At 40.4% G+C, this 21,311-nt stretch overlaps 2 protein-coding genes across 6 annotated transcripts in view; one reads left to right on the forward strand and one right to left on the reverse strand.

Annotated features, from left to right (window-relative positions):
* The first annotated feature begins 213 nt into the window (after window positions 1-213).
* On the forward strand, window positions 214-6,817 carry LOC105557599 (transmembrane protein 256-like). Its single transcript, XM_012004880.1, has 4 exons — window positions 214-502; window positions 4,832-4,985; window positions 5,067-5,188; window positions 6,403-6,817. Exons 1-4 carry the CDS (start codon window positions 398-400, stop codon window positions 6,544-6,546), a joined length of 525 nt encoding a protein of 174 aa, XP_011860270.1. The 5' UTR covers window positions 214-397; the 3' UTR covers window positions 6,547-6,817.
* The window catches only part of LOC105557598 (E3 ubiquitin-protein ligase TRIP12), a 27,156-nt gene continuing 12,417 nt past the window's right edge, over window positions 6,573-21,311 (reverse strand). For 4 of the 5 annotated variants that reach the window (XM_012004879.1, XM_012004874.1, XM_012004875.1 and 1 more), the window contains 21 exons: window positions 19,871-20,234; window positions 19,594-19,775; window positions 19,303-19,476; window positions 18,775-19,151; window positions 17,247-17,531; window positions 16,768-17,148; window positions 16,517-16,689; window positions 16,253-16,427; window positions 15,943-16,165; window positions 15,571-15,805; window positions 15,087-15,495; window positions 13,354-13,542; window positions 13,079-13,264; window positions 12,760-12,951; window positions 12,460-12,665; window positions 10,772-11,194; window positions 10,431-10,683; window positions 10,120-10,365; window positions 9,709-10,038; window positions 9,302-9,620; window positions 6,573-9,220 (listed from right to left, as the gene is read on the reverse strand). In XM_012004879.1, the coding sequence (XP_011860269.1) occupies window positions 9,024-9,220; window positions 9,302-9,620; window positions 9,709-10,038; window positions 10,120-10,365; window positions 10,431-10,683; window positions 10,772-11,194; window positions 12,460-12,665; window positions 12,760-12,951; window positions 13,079-13,264; window positions 13,354-13,542; window positions 15,087-15,495; window positions 15,571-15,805; window positions 15,943-16,165; window positions 16,253-16,427; window positions 16,517-16,689; window positions 16,768-17,148; window positions 17,247-17,531; window positions 18,775-19,151; window positions 19,303-19,476; window positions 19,594-19,775; window positions 19,871-20,234 (5,519 nt within the window). In that variant the 3' untranslated portion in view covers window positions 6,573-9,023. The remainder of the gene's footprint in view (window positions 9,221-9,301; window positions 9,621-9,708; window positions 10,039-10,119; window positions 10,366-10,430; window positions 10,684-10,771; window positions 11,195-12,459; window positions 12,666-12,759; window positions 12,952-13,078; window positions 13,265-13,353; window positions 13,543-15,086; window positions 15,496-15,570; window positions 15,806-15,942; window positions 16,166-16,252; window positions 16,428-16,516; window positions 16,690-16,767; window positions 17,149-17,246; window positions 17,532-18,774; window positions 19,152-19,302; window positions 19,477-19,593; window positions 19,776-19,870; window positions 20,235-21,311) is intronic. The other variant, XM_012004878.1, reaches the window with a different exon arrangement.

Consider the following 21,311-nt stretch of genomic DNA (forward strand, 5'->3'; position numbering starts at 1 on the left):
CCTTTCTAATTGCATTAGAAACGTCTACATACGAAATACAAACGATTGCATATAGAAATTATTTAAAAATATATTCAGTCGGCGTCAAGTATGAGCGAATTTCCTATTGCCTGTGCTTTCCTATTGTGTGATAGGCTTAAATCGTAGCGTCAATGAAATGGGACCTTTACCGCTCAAGCTCAAGGTTCACCCTCACGTTCGCGCGATTAACGGTACGGTTCGGCGGGTTCGGGCACTTCGCCTTCGGGCCCGCTCGTTGGCAGACAGGCAGGAACGAGGCTCAAGTGTCACGTGTCGTCGCGAATGTGACTGTACCGCCCGCACCGGACTGTCACCCTTGAAAAAACGTACGTATACACTGTAAATTGACAATCAACTCATCCTCTGCACAGTGACCATGGGCTTGCAGGATACAGTGTACACGGTGGTCACTACGCCGCTTAATGTAATTTACAAAACGAGCGCGGGGACCGTCTCGTACGCCTGGAACGCGGCTACGGCGGTAAGCATATTGCACGTCCGTCTTGGCCTCGCACAATCCTATCCTAACCTCGTATGCTCGCGCGAAGTGACGAGAAATCCATACCTGGCTTGCGCTTCATGTCTGTTGCTAGACCGGCCCCTTGTAGCACTGGGTGACTTCTCTCCATGTGTTTTCGCGTTGCGTTTACACATATACCATTTTGACAACACGGGTGGAATTATTAATTTCTTGTGGTTCAACGTGTGAAAAAAATTAGAGATAAACTATGTGGATTCAAGATCTTGTGTGAGCAACTACCGGTTGAGTTAATCGTCGATCTAGTTAACTGGAGCTTGATTGAGGTAGCCTAAGGGCCAGTTTCACAAACGTCGTTTTACCGCTAACCCATGGTTAATTGATCCTCCGTCTCTTGGATAACAAGATAGAAAAAGATAGGAAGTCGACTGAACTCCGGTTAACAGTTAACCGACTTTTGTGAAACTGGACCTAAGATAATTTCGTGCAACGTTTTCTCTTCTTCATTAATTGTCTCACACGTGTGGTGCAACCATATCTACTGTTTTTTTTTACAAGTGATAAAGATTACAACAAAAGAAACATGCTATTTTGCAGTTCCTTGTGGCTGTTTTATCGACACTGTATAGTCAAATAGTTTATGCGCTCGTAAATCTTTTTTTTGGATTTTAAGGCCTGTGTCCACTAGAACTTATAGCGAATCTGGTTGATTGCACTAGTGCGCACCGAGCGCACCTAAGGCTTGTTCAAAATCAATTCTTATATTTAAGAATTATCTTAAGTATTCTTGAAATATTTTGTAGCCAGTAAAATGATCAGTATATAGCATTCATACGAATTATTTTTGGCTAAAAACTCATTGAATATATATTTAAGATAAAGTTAAATATAAAAGTTGACTGTAAACTGGTCTTAGTGTGCACTCGGTGCGCACTAGTGCAAGCAATCGAATTCGCTATTAGTCCAAGTTCTAGTTTCGAGAAATGCGTAGCCAATCAACTTGCAGCTATTCCATAAAAACTGCAAGTTGATTGGCTACCCATTTCTCGGAATTAGAACGTAGGCCAAAGTTCTAGGCGCAAAAACTATGTGTCGGTAACACAGACGGATTTAGGATCCCTCTAAGCCTGTATGAGACAACGCATTGGAATTCCAGGATTGCGAATTCAAGAATTCAATCGAGACGGATTAAAAACCTGAACTTGTCCGATTGATCGAGTGCGACTCGTCGGTTCTCAATTCTCTCCAATGCAAAGTCATGGCGTGGGCCTTTTTACCGTGTCTTTTCAATGCTCGTATTCACGAATAATGAATATTTTTTACATCTTTATGTTTTCATGATGTGCAATGTCACGATGCGCGTTGCAATTTTTAACGAGTCTTTACATAAGCACTTAAACCTTTTATTTGTTTTGGAATGGCTGTTAAAAGTGGCCAGTGATAATCTTCCACATCGGACTAATAATAATCGAAAAAAGTATGATAAAAATTAATAGGCAGTGTGCGTCATCGGCAGTAATTGTTTATTAAGGGGTCTTGCTAGTGTGGCGACTCGAAAATTAAGCAAAATTCATGATTTTTTAAGGAGAAACTATACAATGTAGCGATATAAAACTTTTTTACAAGTGTTTGTATATCTTAAAGGAATGTCATATATTTTTATTTAAATATATTGAAAAACTTGGGGAGTAATAATAATATGTAGGTAGCGTCAATAAAAAAAAGTATCTCCATGGTAGCTGTGCCATGATATCAGCTGTCCAGATTGTCTGAAATAAAAACCCACAAAATTCTTCATCTGTATGAGTGTGGTTTTCGTCCGAACTAGAATAAATGAAAAATATTGAAAAATAACAAAATGGCGGTATCTTGAAAAAAGTGTCGATTTCTGCCAAAAAAATGCTTGTTTTTGAAGTCATATAATTACAATTTTGCAAATATTAACTTGATTCTAGTTCGGACGAGAATTATACATCTACTGAACATGCCCAAGTCAATCCGTCAAGTACAATAATTTAATTTTGAGATATCATGGCTACCGTTTGCAAAAATGTCATGTAGTTTCATGTACAGTTTTATGCTATCCCACACAGCACAGAAAGATTGCAGAAATGTTACATTGCAAGATTGCAATATTGCAGCAACGTTTCTGGAGGATTGCAGCAACGTTGAAATGTCCGCCCCCAGAGAGATTGCAGTGCAATATTATAGCAATGTTGCAGTGCAATATTTTTGGAATAATTTGTTGTTGTACATAAGCAGAGAATTTACTAATTACATATACATCCTGGCCTTTTTCAATACATAGCAAGCTATTGCAAAGCAACCTAAGGAGATTATGTCGCCTCGCAATAGATGGAGATTGCGAGCAACACCGCACTGATCAAGTACTTAATAATTCGCGCATTATTGGTATCAACGAAAATAACATTATAAAATTCTTGTAATTAGAAACATTTTTTAAATAGAAAATATAGTATTTTCATTATTTTTGAAACATTACTGCAATATTGCTATCGAAAGTTTGCAATTTTATATCCCTGCAATCCCAGTGAGAAATGATTTGTCGATCGACGTCGAAACGACGTCGAATCGACATCGACACCGTCGAATTGACGTCGATTCGACATCATTTCGACGTCGATCGACGAATCATTTCTCACTGGGAATGTCTCTGCAAGATTGCAACGTTTCTGCAATGTAACTGCAACCATCTGTGCTGTATGGGATATAAAATTGAAAATATCATAGTTACTGCTAATCAGCTATTCCAGGGCCATAAAGGACACCTTTCTCTTCCTCATAAAATTGATTTGCGATTGAATTGGCATTTCTGCGAATTGGCAATTCTGACCTCCTTGGACGCTGCGGTGTGTCATTTTTCGGCGATCCTTACACGTGTATCGTCTCGCTTTTCAGCGAAACTTTGCGCAATCGGACCAATTACAATTCCCATTACTTCCAATGTTTTTAGAATGGAAAAATAACCTTCGTTAAAAATTATTACGGCTAAATATGCGGAAATTTCAATTGTTTTAAGGCCACAATACAAATGTTTCGTAGCGAAATGCCACAAAAGACCGTTGAAACTTTTGTTATTGTGTTGTGTTTTTCTCGAAATGACATTTTTGCAAACGGTAGCCACGATATCTCAAAAACTACTTGACGGATTGACTTTCACAGGCATGTTCAGTAGATGTATAATTCTCGTCCGAACTAGAATCAAGTTAATATTTGCAAAATTGTAATTATACGACTTAATCATTATGTGTATTTCCTCCTAAACATCCTTCCAATAATTTGTCCCTTGATAAATCTCCATAAAGTGGTTTGATTACTTCTTGTACTTTATCTGAGAGCGGCGAATCGTGTTTATATAATTCTGCTAGTGTTCCTTCGTCTTCAGCGCGGCGATAAGAGCACATTTCTACCTCTGCGCGCCGCTCACGTTTAAGGTGACAACTTCCTTAGTATTTCGAATTGGGACAAATCGCTTTGGAATAATGTTCTTGAAGAGTTAAACTTGAAGATTGTGCAAAAAATTTGATGATTTTTCAAGCCGTCACACTAGGAAGACCCCTTAAGGGTGTATTGGACGTACAATCTTAGACAAAAGTGCATGAAATTGGAAATACTTAAATATCTACTCTTAACGCATAATATATAATAGTAAATCTAGATGTAAGAAACTTGAGCGATAGTTGGAGTCTTATTTGTACTCCTACAAAGGTATTTTTCACTTTACAAATGCTTTTTCCTGAATTATTTGCGATTTTTTTCACTTATGAGCCTAAACTTTTGATAGTGAAAATACTCTGATTTCAATTCTTAATAACGTCAAATATTTTCAAAACTAAAAAATTCGTGCCGACAGTACGAATATCTCAAGTTATATTTTATTATATTTTATTTCTTTAAAACGGTGCAGTAAAGACTATTGAAACTTGGTAGATATTTTCATCTATTCGTATACTAGATGTATAAAAAAATTTAAAACACTGGTACTATTTCTTCTACATTTTTTTAGCTGTTTTATCCGTGAAGATCTGCTTTTCCCATAAGAGTACGTGTAAAATCAGTGTAAATTAAAATAGTTATATCTCAGCAACCGTTTAGTGGATGCATTTTTACTTTTCTGCAATAAATTAGGAAGACTGAAAGAACCATTTCACAAATTTTTAGCGACTTTGTACTATTTTGAAGATAGGTCCGATACATCCTTAACTTACTAAACTAACAGTAGGCCGGATTGCGAGAGAATATAGCGCCGTAACAAAAGCACGATTTCCACTTTTTCACGAAAACTAATAATGTGACAATTGTCACTACCAGGCAACCAACTATCTGGGAGTGAAGCCGAAAGTTGAGGTGAAAATGGCCACGCCGGTACCCCTTTGGAAATTGGCCGCCGCCAGCGGTCCATACGTGAGACTCGCGGCTCTCAGCGGCGCAGCGGCTGTGATCCTCGGCGCCGTCGGATCCCACCGTAAGCAAATCGCTCGATGTAATCGTCATAGTTCTGCACGACCTCCGAATTCGGACCAATTTTCATATTTCCACTCCGCAGGGCATTACCCCAAGGACGAGGTGGGGCAGGAGCAACGCCGCATCTTCGAAACGGCGAATCGATATCATTTTATACATACTTTGGCACTGCTCGGATTACCGATGTGCAGAGTCCCAACCGTGGTAAGTCGAAACCGCCACCGTTAATTTACGATAACGTTTACACGTCACCATTAATCGGGTTTAGCGATATTCGCATATGGTGTAAAACCAGGTGTAACTAGCGTTTATACGACATTGGTAAATCTGCAGTGCAACGCTCTTCCCTCTGATTTTTATTCAATTTTACTAAATTTTTCAGAATTTGCGTATTTTTATGCGTAGAATATATTCTAACAACGGAAATTGTTTATGTACCTTTTTTTTAAATTCAATTTTAAAGTTTTATGGTGCTGGTAGACAATTATCATATTTTTTAAATAAAATATTTAATGTTAGACACAAGAGACTTTTGCATAAACGCAGATTACCATTGTCCACATGCTCCAAATAGTTCATTGTATCGGTTACTTCAAATAAATTAATTAAATATCTTATAAACAAAATGAAAACTAAGATATTCAGTTAAATGAATAATAATCCGTAATATCGTAATAGTCGAATTGAGGTAAGAAGCAATAGATCTTTGCGTGCGTACACAATTGATATTGTTTTCAGAAATTATCAATTTCACATTTACCAACATAAAACTTTGAAATTGAGTTTAAACAGTGAGCTCGATAACATACTGGAGTGAGTGTCCCTATTGTTTTCTATTGTCCTCAATATCGCTGAGAAAGAGAGAGAGCTGCTGTTGGGTGAATCTTTGTATTATCTATATTATCTCTTTTCCTATTATCTGATTGGTCGATGAGTTTTTATCTCACAATCTCTATCTCGTTCATATAAATTGAAATAAAAAATCATTGACCAATCAGATAGAGAAAGAGAGATTCACCGAACAACCCCCCCCCCCCCTCTCTCTCTCACTCAGCGACATCGAGAATAGGACCACTCACTGCAGTATGTTAAAGAGCTCACTGGATTTAAACATTTAAACAAACAATACATGACAATTTGTATCCTCCTAATATATTTTACGCATAAAAACACACCAATTCTGATTTACAAAAATCGGTGGAAAGAACGTTATACTATAGATTTACCTCAAATTTGACTGGTATTTATACAACACCTTACGTCAGTAGTTTGTAATTATTGATGTAAGATATCTAGTTAAATCCAGTTTTACAACATCAACAGATATCAAACCTGATTAATAGCGACGTGTAAACGCAGTCAATAACTGCGTCATGTATGGGGGTCGCGTGATAATTTTACATGCATCTATGTTGCAGGCCGCTACATTCATATTGTCTGGAATCATATTGTTTTGCGGCAGTTGTTACTACACTGCATTCACCAATAACAGAAAGTTCAGTGCAACGACGCCGATTGGAGGATTTTGTTTTATATTAGCGTGGTGCAGCATGTTCTTGTAAATATCGTTGTAAAAATAAGAGTTTTCGTACTTGGAAAACAAATGAGAAGAGATAAGTCCAACGGCACAAGAAAAAGGAGGCAATATATGATAGCGTTAAGAGAAGTGTGGATTAAAAAATTTTTACAAGAGAAAAGGAAAAAGAAACGTCTAAAAGACGCAAATAAGATTTTCAAATGTGAATATCAATGGATGTACTCGGTAATTATAATCGATTTTATTTCTCAGAAGGTACCGGAGGTAAAAGTAAATAAAAAATATAATTTTACGATTATTCTCGAATGGACCTTGAATACTCCTTAAAAAAATAACAGTGTGTCGCTTGTGCAATTCGTGACACTCGCGTCTCGTCGGTTACGTTTTTGAGAGGTACATTGCTTTGGTGAACAGATTTATGATACCTATATGTTTATTGAAGGCTTCCGAAGAAGAGAAAAAAAAACAAGAAAAAACAGATCTTTCATTGTGAATAAAATAAAATTCGTTTATACTAATGAATCGATATAAATATATCTTTTGTTTATAATATTAATGACATAGGTTTGGATCGCGTGTCCTAGGTACTTGTCACGGAAATGTTCGAAATAGATTCCGATCGGAATTATTTCAGTTTCCCCAGAAAACACAATGGAGATCCAGGAATTGAACGTCTCCGATCAGAATCTATTCCAAAAATTTCTATGACACGTACGCTGAACCGTTACACATTTTACGATGACGCACACATCCAAGTCCGCTCGATGTTCCTCGATTTCCCCCTCCCCCTGCACATTATATCACTTGTAATTAATCGTCACACAGTGAAAAAAAAACCGGAATAAAAAATAATCATCTTGCACGCCTGGAAAACGTGGTAAAGTTAAAGTACATAGACGTGTGTCGGGTGTATACCTACAAAAAAAGGGAAAGAAAAGAGAAGAAAATATTTTATGGCGATAACGACAACGTAAATTACATTCAGCTAGTGAAAGATATGCGACTCTCAAATCCCGGATTGTCCTGGATACAACAAAATCGAGAAAATATGTCCGCTCTCGTGTACACGATACACATTATGCACAATAAAATTCGACAACGTAGAATACGAATCGAACAGGCTCTGACATGCAGACCCCAGTTCGCCTCACACACTTTTTTTTCTCTCTCTCTCTCTCGCACAACTCACGTGGACCCGCGGTTCTCACCACGATGACGCGAGAAAGCAACACAATGTACCTTGTATTATCCATGCGATACAACCAGCTTCACTTACTTTATACCCATTCTATTTTGTATGATACAGTTCTCTTACATTTCTTTTTTTTCTTTTTTGTCCCTCTAAATACGACGACTTTGCTCGCGAGTAAACAGATATCGGTATTTCTCTTCGATTCACGGCGATCCTGGGCGATACCGGTTTGCACTCTTGCAGCTAAATAAAAGTTTACAATTCGGGACTCTGGTTCACTTAGAAAAGAAAAATATCAAACGATATCGATAAACGCTACACACTGAACTTAAACGTAAGAGCGTCGTGTCACGTGACTCGCGCAACACGGTTCTCGGTCGGAACTCAAGAGCGGTGAACACGAAGAGATCGATTACAAAATAGAGAATAGCAGCGAGAGACACGATATTGTGAGTGTGAGGGTGTGTATGTATGTATGCATGTATATGTGTGTGTGTGTGTGTGTGTGTGTATCCGGAAATAGCGTCGTTTCCGACGGGACGCACGTTCGCGCGCCTTGGTCGCGGGCGTGCGCATTTCCTTGCTGATTTTAGCTCGTGAATTTTCATCTCTTCCGCGATCGCAGGACGCGGGGGATTGGCGACATATGGCGATGCTTTGTAACGCACCACTGATATAAAATTTACTTATGTCTAGTAAACGTCCTTCTCTATATCTCTCTCTCTCTCTCTCCCTCTCTCTCTCTCTCTCGCTCGCTCTCGGGTTATGTTATATTCCATTAGTATAGTGTTTTCTTCATAGCAATATCATTTTTCTCGTTACTATCATATAAAGTATTTATATCGACTTGCGTATATTAAACTATATTTACAATCTTTTTCTTTTCTTTTCATTTTTTTATTGTAACACACTGAAGATACGTTTCTCTTCCCTACAATGTAGTCGCTCGCAAGCCACTCGGTTTGTAACATTCACGAGAGCGCGAGCTCTCGCGCGGTTCGGTCTATTATGCGGCTTTGCAGTTATCTCACTGCCCAAAGTATATCACAATCCAAATCGCAATGATATAAACACCGAAAGAAAGAAGTGTTGATCCGATAAATTTTTTCCTTTTTCTTTTTTTTTCAAGAAACGAAGAGCATCCTCCGAAAGAATTCATGTAAAGGGCAATGTCCGTCGTCACGTTGGATTTTCTCGCTGGCAAACTCGCTGCGTAATTTCACGTGAACCTTAAAATAAGTTTGGATAATTCGCGGCCTGGATAATGTAAGAGTAAAGGAGAGAACGAGGCGTCGATCCTTCATCTGTTTCTAGGAGAGATGGAACGAGTGTTGACCCTCTTGCGCGGCTATCCGTAGCTTTTCCCACATTATTTCCAGAGTGGTATAATCAGGCAGTTTTAGGTAGTTGACGCAAGTCATTACAGATGGTAGAAAATCGTCCGTCTTCATAGACGGATCGAAGGTTTTGCGCACTATTGTTAACGGGGGCGTTAAGCTTTTGAAACCTGAAAAATACGCCGAGTATTAACGTCGGATCTCTTTCGTCCGCAATACAAGCGCGGAATGAAGGGCGCCAAGTGTTTTACCTCCAACGGGTAAACGCGGCGAACCGGTGACAAACTGAATGAATTGTCGCTGCTCCTCGCTGTTGTACTTGGACATGACCTCGAACAGAAAACGAATGGCCCGCGAGTCCGGCGTGTAACCGTGATCGGTTCTACAGCACTCGGCGAGGGTCTTCACGTCCCACTGCCCGCCGGTTTGCGCGTGACCGCAGAACACCGCTTCCAGCTCCTCCGGGAAGAATAGTCTCAGCTGCGACGGAGGGAACACCGACTCGAAACCCTCCCGGAAAGCCTCCATTTGCCTAAACACTCCCTCGTACAAGAACCAGTGTACCACTAACTGAAATTTTACAGAGTACACTGCATGAGACCACCGCAATCTCTCGCGACGACGCGGGCGAGGGAAAGCCTCGAGCGACGCGCTTTACCTTAATATATTGATCTAGATTGTGAATGGTAACGGATATCTCGCTACCGCCTTTCCTCAACTCGATATTCTCGTAGCCCGGCAACTCGAACACAAGACCCAGCTCTGAAATCGGGCATGTGTCTAAATCAAGAGCCTCTATCAACTGCGCCTTCTCGTGCGGCCGTAGCGTCTGATCTTTCTCCATGGCTTCCTTCTTCCTCACAACTTCCTGGAGCTTGCTGAGAGTGCGATACACATCGGGACACACGTATGCCAAGTCCGCTAACGTGAGAGTGTGCTCCTCCCCCAATAGCCAGCGGTAAAAAGTTAAACTAAACGGCAAGTCCAACTGAAAGATGAAAGGATTTAATTAACGCGTCAAGGACGACCGGGGGCAGAACGCGGGGGGAACGAGAAGTCGATTTTTTACCATTCTGGAGTCGTATATCGCCTTCGCCATAAATTTCCCGAGGAACTTGAACTTGGTTTTCAATTTTGCTAGATGCGACACTTTAGTGTTCCACGGGATTGGCGTCGGAAAGAGCCCGTGCGAGGAATTAACATATCCGTTTTCGGTAGGATTCGAACTGCCGTGCCACAAGTCTAAATCTGCACGTTGCAGCTCCTTCGAGACTAGAGCGTAGAATTCCAAAGTTGGACCGAGCCCGGTGCCAACCTGTAACAAGAACACCACATTAGAAGCCTGCCTGAACGGCAACGTGTACACAACAACCGACTGACCTCGTTGACGTATTGCACTTCGAGTAAGGCCTTGTTAGAGGCCAAGTCCTGAATCACTTGCTCCGCCTGCTTGAGAATGTCCGTCCTCGAGATGGTTCTCTTCCTTCGTTCTAAGCGTGGTGTTACGCGTTCCTGGCTGTCCGATCCAGAGAGTTCCGGCGCGGAGTCCAGGAGACGTTGCAGCGCTCTATCTCGATCAAACGACGTCGCGTACAACAAGAGCTGCCTCGTCTCGAACGGAAAGAGAAAAGGACTGAAAATTGAATTCAATTGTTGCAAATCAATCCTTGGATTACATGAAAAATTAGATAAGCCAACGCTCGATTCGGCCCTGCACTAACCAGACAGACGCTATCTGTTGTAACCAGGATGGTAAGTTTCCAGTCATGATCACCAGCGGATCCTGCAGCTGCCTGCTGGCCTTCGCGGCGATCTTGTTGTTGATGAAGTCCTGGGGCGTCAACAGGCTCATACTTTTCAAATGAGGGAACAGTATGCCCCAGTGGCGATTGAGAGCGTGTAAAAGACGCAGTAGACACAACCCGTCGAGGGAGGCGTCCGTGATGGTCACCGAGGGCGGTAACGTGGGAGACAGATATGGCGCGAGGGGACAGTGTTGAAGCGGAACCGTGCCTTCCAGCCAGAGACTATCTTCTTTCCTCTTCGAACTAATCTTTGTACTTTTTCCCTTGCCCTTCCTACTATTACCCTGTGAACTCGATCCTGATTTCGGAGAGGTTGCGGCGTCCTCTTCTGGTACGGGTCTGAATCCGAAAAAGAAAAAAAAACGAAACGTCTCCTCAGCCAACGAGTGGATAAAAGTCGATCTCTTAACATTCTATTTTTATATAAGCAAATCAAAACGATTGAAAAATTTGTCGATAACTTACGACTGTACAATTTATCAATTCGCACAAATTTTTCTGTCTTTGTTGGCTACAAAATAGAATATTTCTAGACGCGAAAAGCACTTTGCAGATCAAGCTTCATAAATGTTCAACAATCAGAAAAATTATAATCAATAAAATAAACTCTTGATAGTATAAACATAAAAAAAAACCAATTGGGCAATGAGAGTGTAACGCGGTTATTGTTGCGTGAGTCAATCGACTATAATCAATTACGATTAGAATTCGTGAAAACAAATTAATGATAACAATTGGTGAACGTTTTGGTTCCAATTTGAATCATCTTCGGTACAAATATTAAAAATTTTTACGCTTCTAATCAGGCTAGACGGTGAGCACTTTCAGATTGAATCCAAAAAAGGAAAAAAAACGAAATGTCTCCTCAGCCAACGAGTGGATAAAAGTCGATCTCTTAACATTCTTTTTTTATATAAGCAAATCAAAACGATTGAAAAATTTGTCGATAACTTACGACTGTACAATTTATCAATTCGCACCAATTTTTCTATGCTTTGTTGGCTACAAAATAGAATACCTCTAGACGCAAAAAGCACTTTGCAGATCAAGCTTCATAAATGTTCAACAATCAGAAAAATTATAATTAATAAAATAAACTCTTGATAGATAAACATAAAAAAAACAATCGGGCAATGAGAGTATAACGCGGTTATTGTTGCGTGAGTCAATTACGACTACAATTCGTGAAAACAAATTAATGATAACAATTGGTGAGCGTTTTGGCTCCAATTTGAATCATCTTCGGTACAAATATTAAAAACTTTTACGCTTCTAATCAGGCTAGACGATGAGCACTTTCAGATTCTTCAAAAAGCAGGAAAGAAACTAAATCTTCTGACCAAGCGATCATAATGAACTGATTCAGAAACGAAAAATATGTAGAGCCGTAATAAAGTCAGAAAAATCCACAAATATATTGTAAAACCGTGTCAACACAATTAAAATAAAAGAAAAAAAGTCAAATAGATTAGAAACTGTAGCAGCTGATGAACTTGGACTGAAAAATGATATCTGTTGCTCTGAGAACAGTGACATCGGTGCAACCTTGAGGGAGAAAAGAAAGAAAAGGAATCGCGCTTGCGTTTCAAAACGTTTGAAAATACCGGTAGTATATCGTGTGGGTTTGCACCCACACCGCGTCGTGTCCGAGCGGCGGTTCACTATCGGCCTCCGCCTCGGAATGATCCACTCCGGAACATCCGAACTGCCTGACGGCTTGATAAACCGTCATGTTGAAAGGTAAGACCACATCGCCGATTAGAAACTGAAGTTTATGTTTCGGCGGTCCTTGGCTTATCACAACTGCCGCCTGGAAAGGAAAGAGTGAAGCAAGAACAGTCACGGTTTTATCGGTTTTCCCCTCCGATCTAAAGATAGACGCCTCGTTAGGAAAGTGTACGTACCAAAGTGTCATCGATGTCATCCTCACTATTGTCGTCATCGCTGACCATCGAGTCAGCGTCCCGTATTCTGCCGTATCCACGTACCATCAAATAACGTTCAATCGCCTGTACTAACGCAAGCGGATCTATTTTTACAGTACCGCCCTTCCATTGTTTCAGATTATTACAATCTGGATGCCGCTGAAGATTACACTGGACAATTCAACGAAATACTTGCGTTTACATACACAGCGTTTGTAGCGAGTCATCTTCTTTCGCGACAAGTAAATTTTATTCATACGCAGAAGAGGGATACGATAAACAGCGCGCACTCAATTACCTTGAGTTGATGCGTGTTGAAGAACTTGAGAGCACTGGTGCCGCCGCGACCGGCGCCAGAACCCGCAGGTAGATCGTGAACCTTCACCGGGAATTGTTCCAGCTGCGCGACACAGCTGTTCAATTTCGTTACTAAAGCACCAAACGCTCCGGGATTAAGATCTATGATATCGTTATTCTGTTGCATCTGGATGAAACAGTAGAACAGAGTTTACACGTACACGTTCAAGATGGACGAGGTAAAAAAAAGGGGGGGGGGGGATCGACTCTACTTACGGTAGACTCGGCAAACAATTTCCAAAACATACGAAGACGGTCGTAGCGATTGCCCGGTGCATCCGTGGTAGTGAGGTAGTTCAACAGAGCCTTGATAAGACCGCTGTAATTCATTTCGAATGGCGATATATCGCTCTCGAGAACTATATCCCGCAATTCTGTGAGTGCTGACAACATCTCGTCCAGTTCCTGCGGACGTGAGTGAATTGTAAGTAATTGTACATGCACTACAAGAAAGCGCTCGTTATGAGCAAAAGCTACACAAACAAATAAACGGTCAATTCACGAGCTACCTCGAAAGATATTTCCAAAAGTTTATTTATTAATCAATACAAAACTTGCACGTTTTCACCTAACTTGGTCTTCTTTAACAATATATAGGTAAAAGAAATGGAAGAAGCAATTCTTAACCAGTCATAAATTTACAAGCAGCAAAATTCTTAATGTACTTAACATACCGTGAGTACCCAGTGTCGTTGGTGTTAAAAATTTTCTATTGTAAATTTAAGATAATTAGTTAAAAAGTTTTTCTTTTTTTCTTTTGACTGCGTGTAAGCTAAGAAGGTAGTCCACAGTAATAAATAAGGGGGTATCTTCGGGGAGGTAGGCACAAAGACGCGCAACTTGTTAATTTTTCGACGAGGAAAATAACAGGTTGGTACTAGACCAGAATTCGAACCTGGGACCTTTCGCTCGGGCCGGGCGAATGCTCTTCCAGCTGAGTTATCCAGGCCCAAGCTCGAAATCTTTCTTGCTAAAGAAAACCAAGTTAGGTAAAAACGTATAATTTTTATATTAATTAAAAGTATTGAAATTTTGGGAACCTAGTGATATCTTTTGATAGTTCGTGAATGGTGATGCATGCTGATGTACACATGTCCTGATGGAAATACTTTACTGAAAATATAATTAAATTTTGCTAAAATGCACTTGAAAATCCCTCAATTGATCCAGTTTCATTTCAACAATTTTTCACTGAAAAGTAACAGTTCTTAATTAATTTCAGTAAATTTCATAATTTTGTTATTACTTTTCAACAGTATTTTTTAACTTTCCTTACCTTTCAGTCTTTTAATTGAATTTTATAACAAAAAATTACGATTCATTTTGAGAGACATTCACATTCAATAATTTTTCAATTTCATAGTATTTTTAGCAAAATATTTCCATCAAGGCATACATGAAACTAACGATAAAATAATGAAGCATAATGAAGCTAATGATAAAAACATCATATGAATATTTTGTAAATATATAAATTTTGTAACAATAAAAATATTTTTTTAAAACAATTGTTTTCTTTACACCGGCTGATTTGTCTCATTATTCTGTTCAAAAAAGTATTAAGGTAAGATGATAAAAAAAATGAATATTTTACAAGGTATTTTGTAATTTATGTCAAAATACTGGAACTTTCAAACCTTAATAACTCAAAAAGTTCTTAATAAAAAAATACTTTATTATAACGCTTAGGAAAGCTCTCGAGGTAAGCTATAAGAATATGTAATAAAAAATAGGGTGTCTAATTTAAGAAATTAATGGTGACCTTCAAAACGACTATGCAAGGTCAAACCAATGGTACCACCTTATAGCCCTTTCGAAACCATAAAACTTATGTTCGACACATTTTAGAAAAAACTTTATATTTTCCGAAATATTCAAGGGTTCCGACCTTTTTGTACACCCTGTATATATACATATATATATATCATATATTCACGCAATGTGCTTACGTTTGATTGCAATCGCTGTATCGCAGCAGTCAATCGAGCGAGAACCGTTAAGGCGGGATGCGAGCAGGGTGCGTCGTCCTGATATCTCGCCAGGAACTGGGCAGCTTGCTCGCGCACCCACACCTTCGCCTTATCCCGATTCCCGCCGGTCAAGCTCGGATTACTCGGTGGTTTCGACAGATTCGTGGACGAGCTCGAGTCTCTCTTGTCGTTGCTGGTACTGGACGAGGACGATTTCCGGCCCCATTTCGCCGGGTTGAGATTCCCCAAGAATCTATTGTTCTTCGGGGTAAAACCGGTGAACAGGGACTCCGGCTGTTGCGTCTGCTGCGGCGTGGTGGCACCACCCAATCTCGAGAAACGACCCTTCTTATTCTGTCGCTTCTTCTTCAGCACATCACCGATTCTTCTAATAAATAGAGAGACCTATGAGTTGTACGCACCGCAAGTGATTAAAAAATTGTATCGGTGGACATGTACTAACACGTGTGCACTTTGCGACGCGCTCGTTTCTTCTATGCTGTTGTTTAACTCCGTTCTGTGTGGTTCCAGCGAAGCACTGATATTTGGTTTATACTGGCACGCGATTGTACCGAACAATATGTTGCCGTTCGAGGATGGAGAGACAACCGGAGACGTGGCACTACTAGAAGACAACATTGTGGTGGAAGAAAGTGGTGTATTAGACGGACCTGGCTGTGGGCTTGGTAATGATGTACCTAAAATACAACGTAAAATGTCATAGAATACAGCATATCATATATCACGCGTGCAGAAACGAATAGTATCACGTAAAACGCACTCAACGACAACAAAAGTCAACGGAGATGAGAATAGTAGAATTAACGCGACTTACCAGAAGGGCACTTGGGTGGTGAAACACCGAGAGGTACTTCGGGATCTGCTAATTGACGAACTTGATGCAGTACGCCCTCGCGATGAAAATGAACCCCAAACACTTGTGGCAATCTTTTCATCAAGATACTCGCCATTTGAAGAGCCCCGATAACTATACGTAAATCTTGCGACGCTAACATACCGGCTATGTGCGACGAGACCACCTGATTCTTTAGAACATCCTGCGTTCAAAAGGGGAAAATTCATGTATGACGTACGCCACGAACAATTATCGAGCAATACTCGGAGTTTAATGTATATCGTCTCACTTTAAGTAAATCAGTTGAAGCATAATACACCATACGGAGAAGAGCTCGGAGACACTTGCACTTGACGGCGGGTCCAGCCGAGCTACTATAAACTTCGTACAGTACAGAGAATAGAGTTCGAATAAAAGACACTAGCCATTCGTTTGTTTCGATTACCGGAGGCACAACATCCATACTGCAATTAATAACGTAAAAACTGCATTAGCGACAAGACCGTTTGCAACCCTTCGGGGGGGGGGGGGGGGGCGCAAATGCAATTTGTACCTAGATGAGCAAGTTGGACTCTTCCCCTCAGTGGGATTGGTGTTCACTCTCCGAAATATACTTCTTGCCATTCCTATATCCTCGTTAATTTGTTTCATCACAGTCAGATCTATAGTGTAAGTTCGTCCTAAAGAGGTAAGGCATATCTCATCTTCGCCATTTTGAAACGCCATCTGAAAAACGAGCGTTTAGCGATTCGACTTGTTGGGATCGTTCGTTGGTCGATGCGCGTCCACGACGGGAATTATTACCTCGATAATTCTAGAATCTATAGTACTGAACGGATGGGAACATTGTCTTTCGTCGCGCCATTCCCACTGGACAGTCTCCTGCTGATTGCTGGTCCTTTCGAGTAAGCTATTTACACTGAATATCCCATCTGTTGGTAACGGAGGCATGAGCTCCTCGATTAAACACGTAATCTCGAACCACTCCTGCGGTGTACGCGGCACCAGCTCCACATCTTCCGTTTTCACCTCCAGAGATCCGGTTAAGAGATAACTTAACGTGAAAGCTATATTTTGTTGCAGCAACAATTGCGCCAAGTCGGGACAGCGGTTTGATATCACAGAGAGCATTCGTAATACAGTTATGAAATTGTTGGTGCTGTTAACTGGCGGCGTAATCATAAGCTGTAATATGAAGATGCAGAATAATGTATATATATATAAACGACACGAGAATCAAAATCATCTCAATGACGAGTGAATACGATCCATCTCGCACGTACCAGCTGTTGCAGATTCTGTAAGAGCTCGGCATTGATAATTTTATGTAGCATCACAGGATCATGCTGAAAACTGTCAACTAATCGACTGAATGCTTGACACACACACTCGACGCTCTTCTTGTCTTGATTCGTCAATCTGCTCGTTAATAACGATAGACTATCCACTACCAAGTGAAAATCATCAGGATGAAGATTCTGACAGCAGTTTGCGGTAATCGTTAACGCCGCACGTTGCGCCGTGATGTTGAAGAAATCGACGAATTTCAAACAGGCTGATACCCCACCCTGAAAATAAAACGATGTAATATTAAAATTTATGAAGAAGTTGAAAGCAACAAGCGTCATCGTGCTTCTAAAATTGGTATCGTATGAAACGGAATGAGTCAAAATGAGTCTCGTAGCAATTTTTTCACTCTCGAGGCGTAAAGATTATTTTCTAAGCCGTGATTTAAAAAAATATTAAGATACCAAAAGTAAAATAAAATTAACCCTTAGACTACACCCGGGGTCCAGGAGACCGCAACAAAAGTTTGCGTTTGAATATCTCCTAAATAAAATGTGAAGTTGGGACTTATGGCGCCATTTGTTGTTAGTTGAAGTCTTCCTTTTTAAGACTACACATTAGTTGTGGGTCCCAAGGTGCTAGTTGACTAGTGACAGCCGTTCAAAGTAGACGCTTCAAAACGCTGGGGTCAATCTAACCCCCTATGTAGTGTACGAATATTGGGAGGAATTTTTTTCATAATTTTTTTGTTCAATTTTACTGCATTTAAACTAGAAAAATGTAAGTATTAATTTAAATACCGTGTGATTTTTTTTCATTAGCTGTAACATAAATTATAATACTTTTAGATGGCGTTTAATTTGAGAACTCGGAGCATACGCCAGATGCTGTATTGAAATAATGTATTCAACCTTTATCATATATTTTGTAAAAAAAAAATTTTACACGCAAAAGACAAATAATATAATTAATTTTTATTACAATGACCAGTAAAAATGTGCCTTCAATTTTTCCGAAATATCACACCTTTGGTTGTCAAAGTAAATACCTTTTTTGGAATGTGCACTATTGCAAATATTTTTATCTTAAAGAACATTGTTTCAAAAGTATCCAATTAAATTTTTAGGTTAAAATATTAAAAATGAAAAAGTTATTGAATCTTAAGTAAAAACGGCATTTTCTGAGCTTCTTTCTACATTTTTATTTTTTTAAATTATTGCAATCATTATTTATGGCTCGGACCAAGTTTATCCTACATGTTAATGTAACATGTCTAATTTTTTACATAAAAAAATGAATAGTATCATTGCAGCAATTGTTTAAACAAGCGGGGGTCAAATTGACCCCATGTGTAGCGTATGTCTCAAATAGACAGTGTGTAGTTTAAGGGTTAAATTAAAAAATTAATGTCTTATTTATTGTACAAAAATTATAAACTGGATAAATTAATGTGAGAAGGACACAAAGAACAGAAAAAAATGCAGGCGCACTTGTTCGCAAGTTAGACGAAATGTATGTACGTACCGCATGTAAAATTGTTTTGCTGTGCCTGCGTGACAGCATGGCTAATGCTGTCAAACATTGTTCAGCTACGTCCATGCACTCGATCGACTCGAGCTTCTGGAGGAACACCGGCACCGCGTCCACCACAACAGTGGACGACCGTGGCAGAGCCTCCATCATATACGTGAGGGCGCGACACGCGTGGGTCATTATCGCAAAGTTATGCTCGATCCCCAATAAATTAATTAAAGCTGCGACCACTTGTTTGACGGGGAAGCCGGTCAGAGTGTCTTCGTTGCCCATTACAAGAATCTCCCCCATGTTCATAACGGCCTGTAATTGCTCTCCCTCGTCTTCAACCGCTTGTAAACCAGCTAATAGCTGTTGCGCCTTCGCAGCTGCAAAATTATTAGTTTACAGATCAGTACGCTGCACAAGCGGTATCGCGACAAGTGCAGATAGCTGTGCTTAGCAAAGATTACTCTCAGGTTTGTAACGAGCAATGCGAATTACGAATTGCCTTCGACAGAAGGATCATTATTTTCATACCGGAGCTCGCACCCATGCTTCTGTTAAGTAGGTGCTGCATCCGCGGCCCTAGAGCGCCGAACACGTGAGGCGGTAAACCTCTAGCTTCCAGCAGGGCTTGCAACCGTCCAACTTCTCCATCGTCGCTCTCGCTGTCACCGGTCGTGCCTGACATTCCAGATGGTCCTCCACTGGCTGCGCGTGCAAGCAGAAAAATCGAACAGTTTGAACGACGCGGCCTGGCATCGCGCGACAAAATTGATCAAGCCAATTCATTATTTATTCAGCTTAGACATCAATGGCATTTATAACCTGTGGCGGATGTCGCAGTTGATGCCGACTCCTCCTCACCTGTAGTCGAGACTAACTGACTGCTCGGGATGGAGGATGACACCGAGGTAGCGCTGATGGAGTCATTGCCTGACATCACACTACCCAATCCACCGGAGCCGCTCTCCACCACCGGCTTCCTCACGCGCGATGAGGAGCGATGTCTGCAACGATGCCAGACATTGTAATTGTTTTTTGAACCGGGTTACATAAGACCTTACGGTCTCGAAAGAGAGAGAGCGCATCTTCGACTGGCTACCTGGAACTCGAGCAGGAACCCGTTGTAGTGTCTTTCTTGTGATGTTTCCCCGAAGTCTTGGTGCTGGATGGCAGTTCCTTGGGCTGTTCGCCGGAGGCTTTCGCGCGAGAGCGTAGCAGGTGCTTGTGTGTAGAATGAGGGTGTGTAGGGTTGGCAGAAACGGCGGCAGACACAGGTGGATTGGCAGTGGCCGTCGACGCGATGCCACTCGTGCCTGCCCCGTCATGTGCCAACGCCCCCCCACCACTCTCCACAGAGTTACTTGCTGCGTTACCCACTCTGATGCTGGACTTGACACCCAGGACTTGACTACTCGTGCTGCTGCTCGTCGCGCTACAGGTCGCGCCGCCGTGGGATTTCGAATCTAAAATATCCAAATGTCACACAATCATTGAGATACGTCGAGCAAGGGCTCGCAGGGCGGAGACCTGTCGCGTGGTGACCGTCCGTCTGCGCGCGACGCACGGATTCTCACTTATGCGGGCGTATGTCACGGTTGCTGTATGAGAGTAACTGACGCAACGTTTCCTCATATTTATGCACGCGTAAAGAAGTGTCCTCGGGACGGAAAAGAACATTAATTCCCATTCCGCGTGCACAATTAGAAAAGTCAAACATTTTCGCAAGTTTGATAATTACAGGTGATGTATGATTTCTATCGTGATATCTCATGCTGTTTCGCATACAATTTTGCCTGTCGATTGTAAAAACGGACATCTACTTGATCTAAGACCGATCTTGGGTGCGTTCCGAATTAGCTATATTTCTGGTTACAAAGTTGGTACCATTGTAATTAACTTGCGTAGGTTCCGTAATGTATCAGCTGATTTCGTTTCTTGTATTTAATGTAAGAGAATAAATTTAATTAATAATATGTCTAATACAATTAATCCCAAATATAAATTGGACATATATTGTGAAACCGAAAAGAAAAAGTTTACTTTCGTAGTTTCGAAAGAAACTTATTTGTAAGCTAAAAGCAGTAACTAAAAATAGTTTTAATTATTTTCAATACTTGTTTATTAGACTAATATTTAGACTAACTAATATTAGACTAACTAAAATTAGACTAACTAATATTAGACTAACTAAAATTAGACTAACTAATAAACAAGTATTGAAAATAATGGAAACTATTTTTAGTTTACTTACTGCTTTTAGCTTGCAAATAAGTTTCTTTCGAAACTATGAAAGTAAACATTTTCTTTTCGGTTTCACAATATATGTCCAATTTATATTTGGGATTAATTATATTAGACATATTATTAATTAAATTTATTTTCTTACATTAAACACAAGAAACGAACTCAGCTGATACATTACGGAACCTACGCAAGTTAGTTACAGTGGTACCAACTTTGTAACTAGAAATATAGCTAATTCGGAACTGTTCGGAACGCACCCCTTGTACTTTAGTTTTCTTTTATATGTATACAGGGTG

This window comes from Vollenhovia emeryi, unplaced genomic scaffold (assembly GCF_000949405.1).
Source record: "Vollenhovia emeryi isolate VEMERY1.0 unplaced genomic scaffold, V.emery_V1.0 DF939447.1, whole genome shotgun sequence".
In the NCBI taxonomy this organism is placed as follows: Eukaryota; Metazoa; Arthropoda; class Insecta; order Hymenoptera; family Formicidae; genus Vollenhovia; species Vollenhovia emeryi.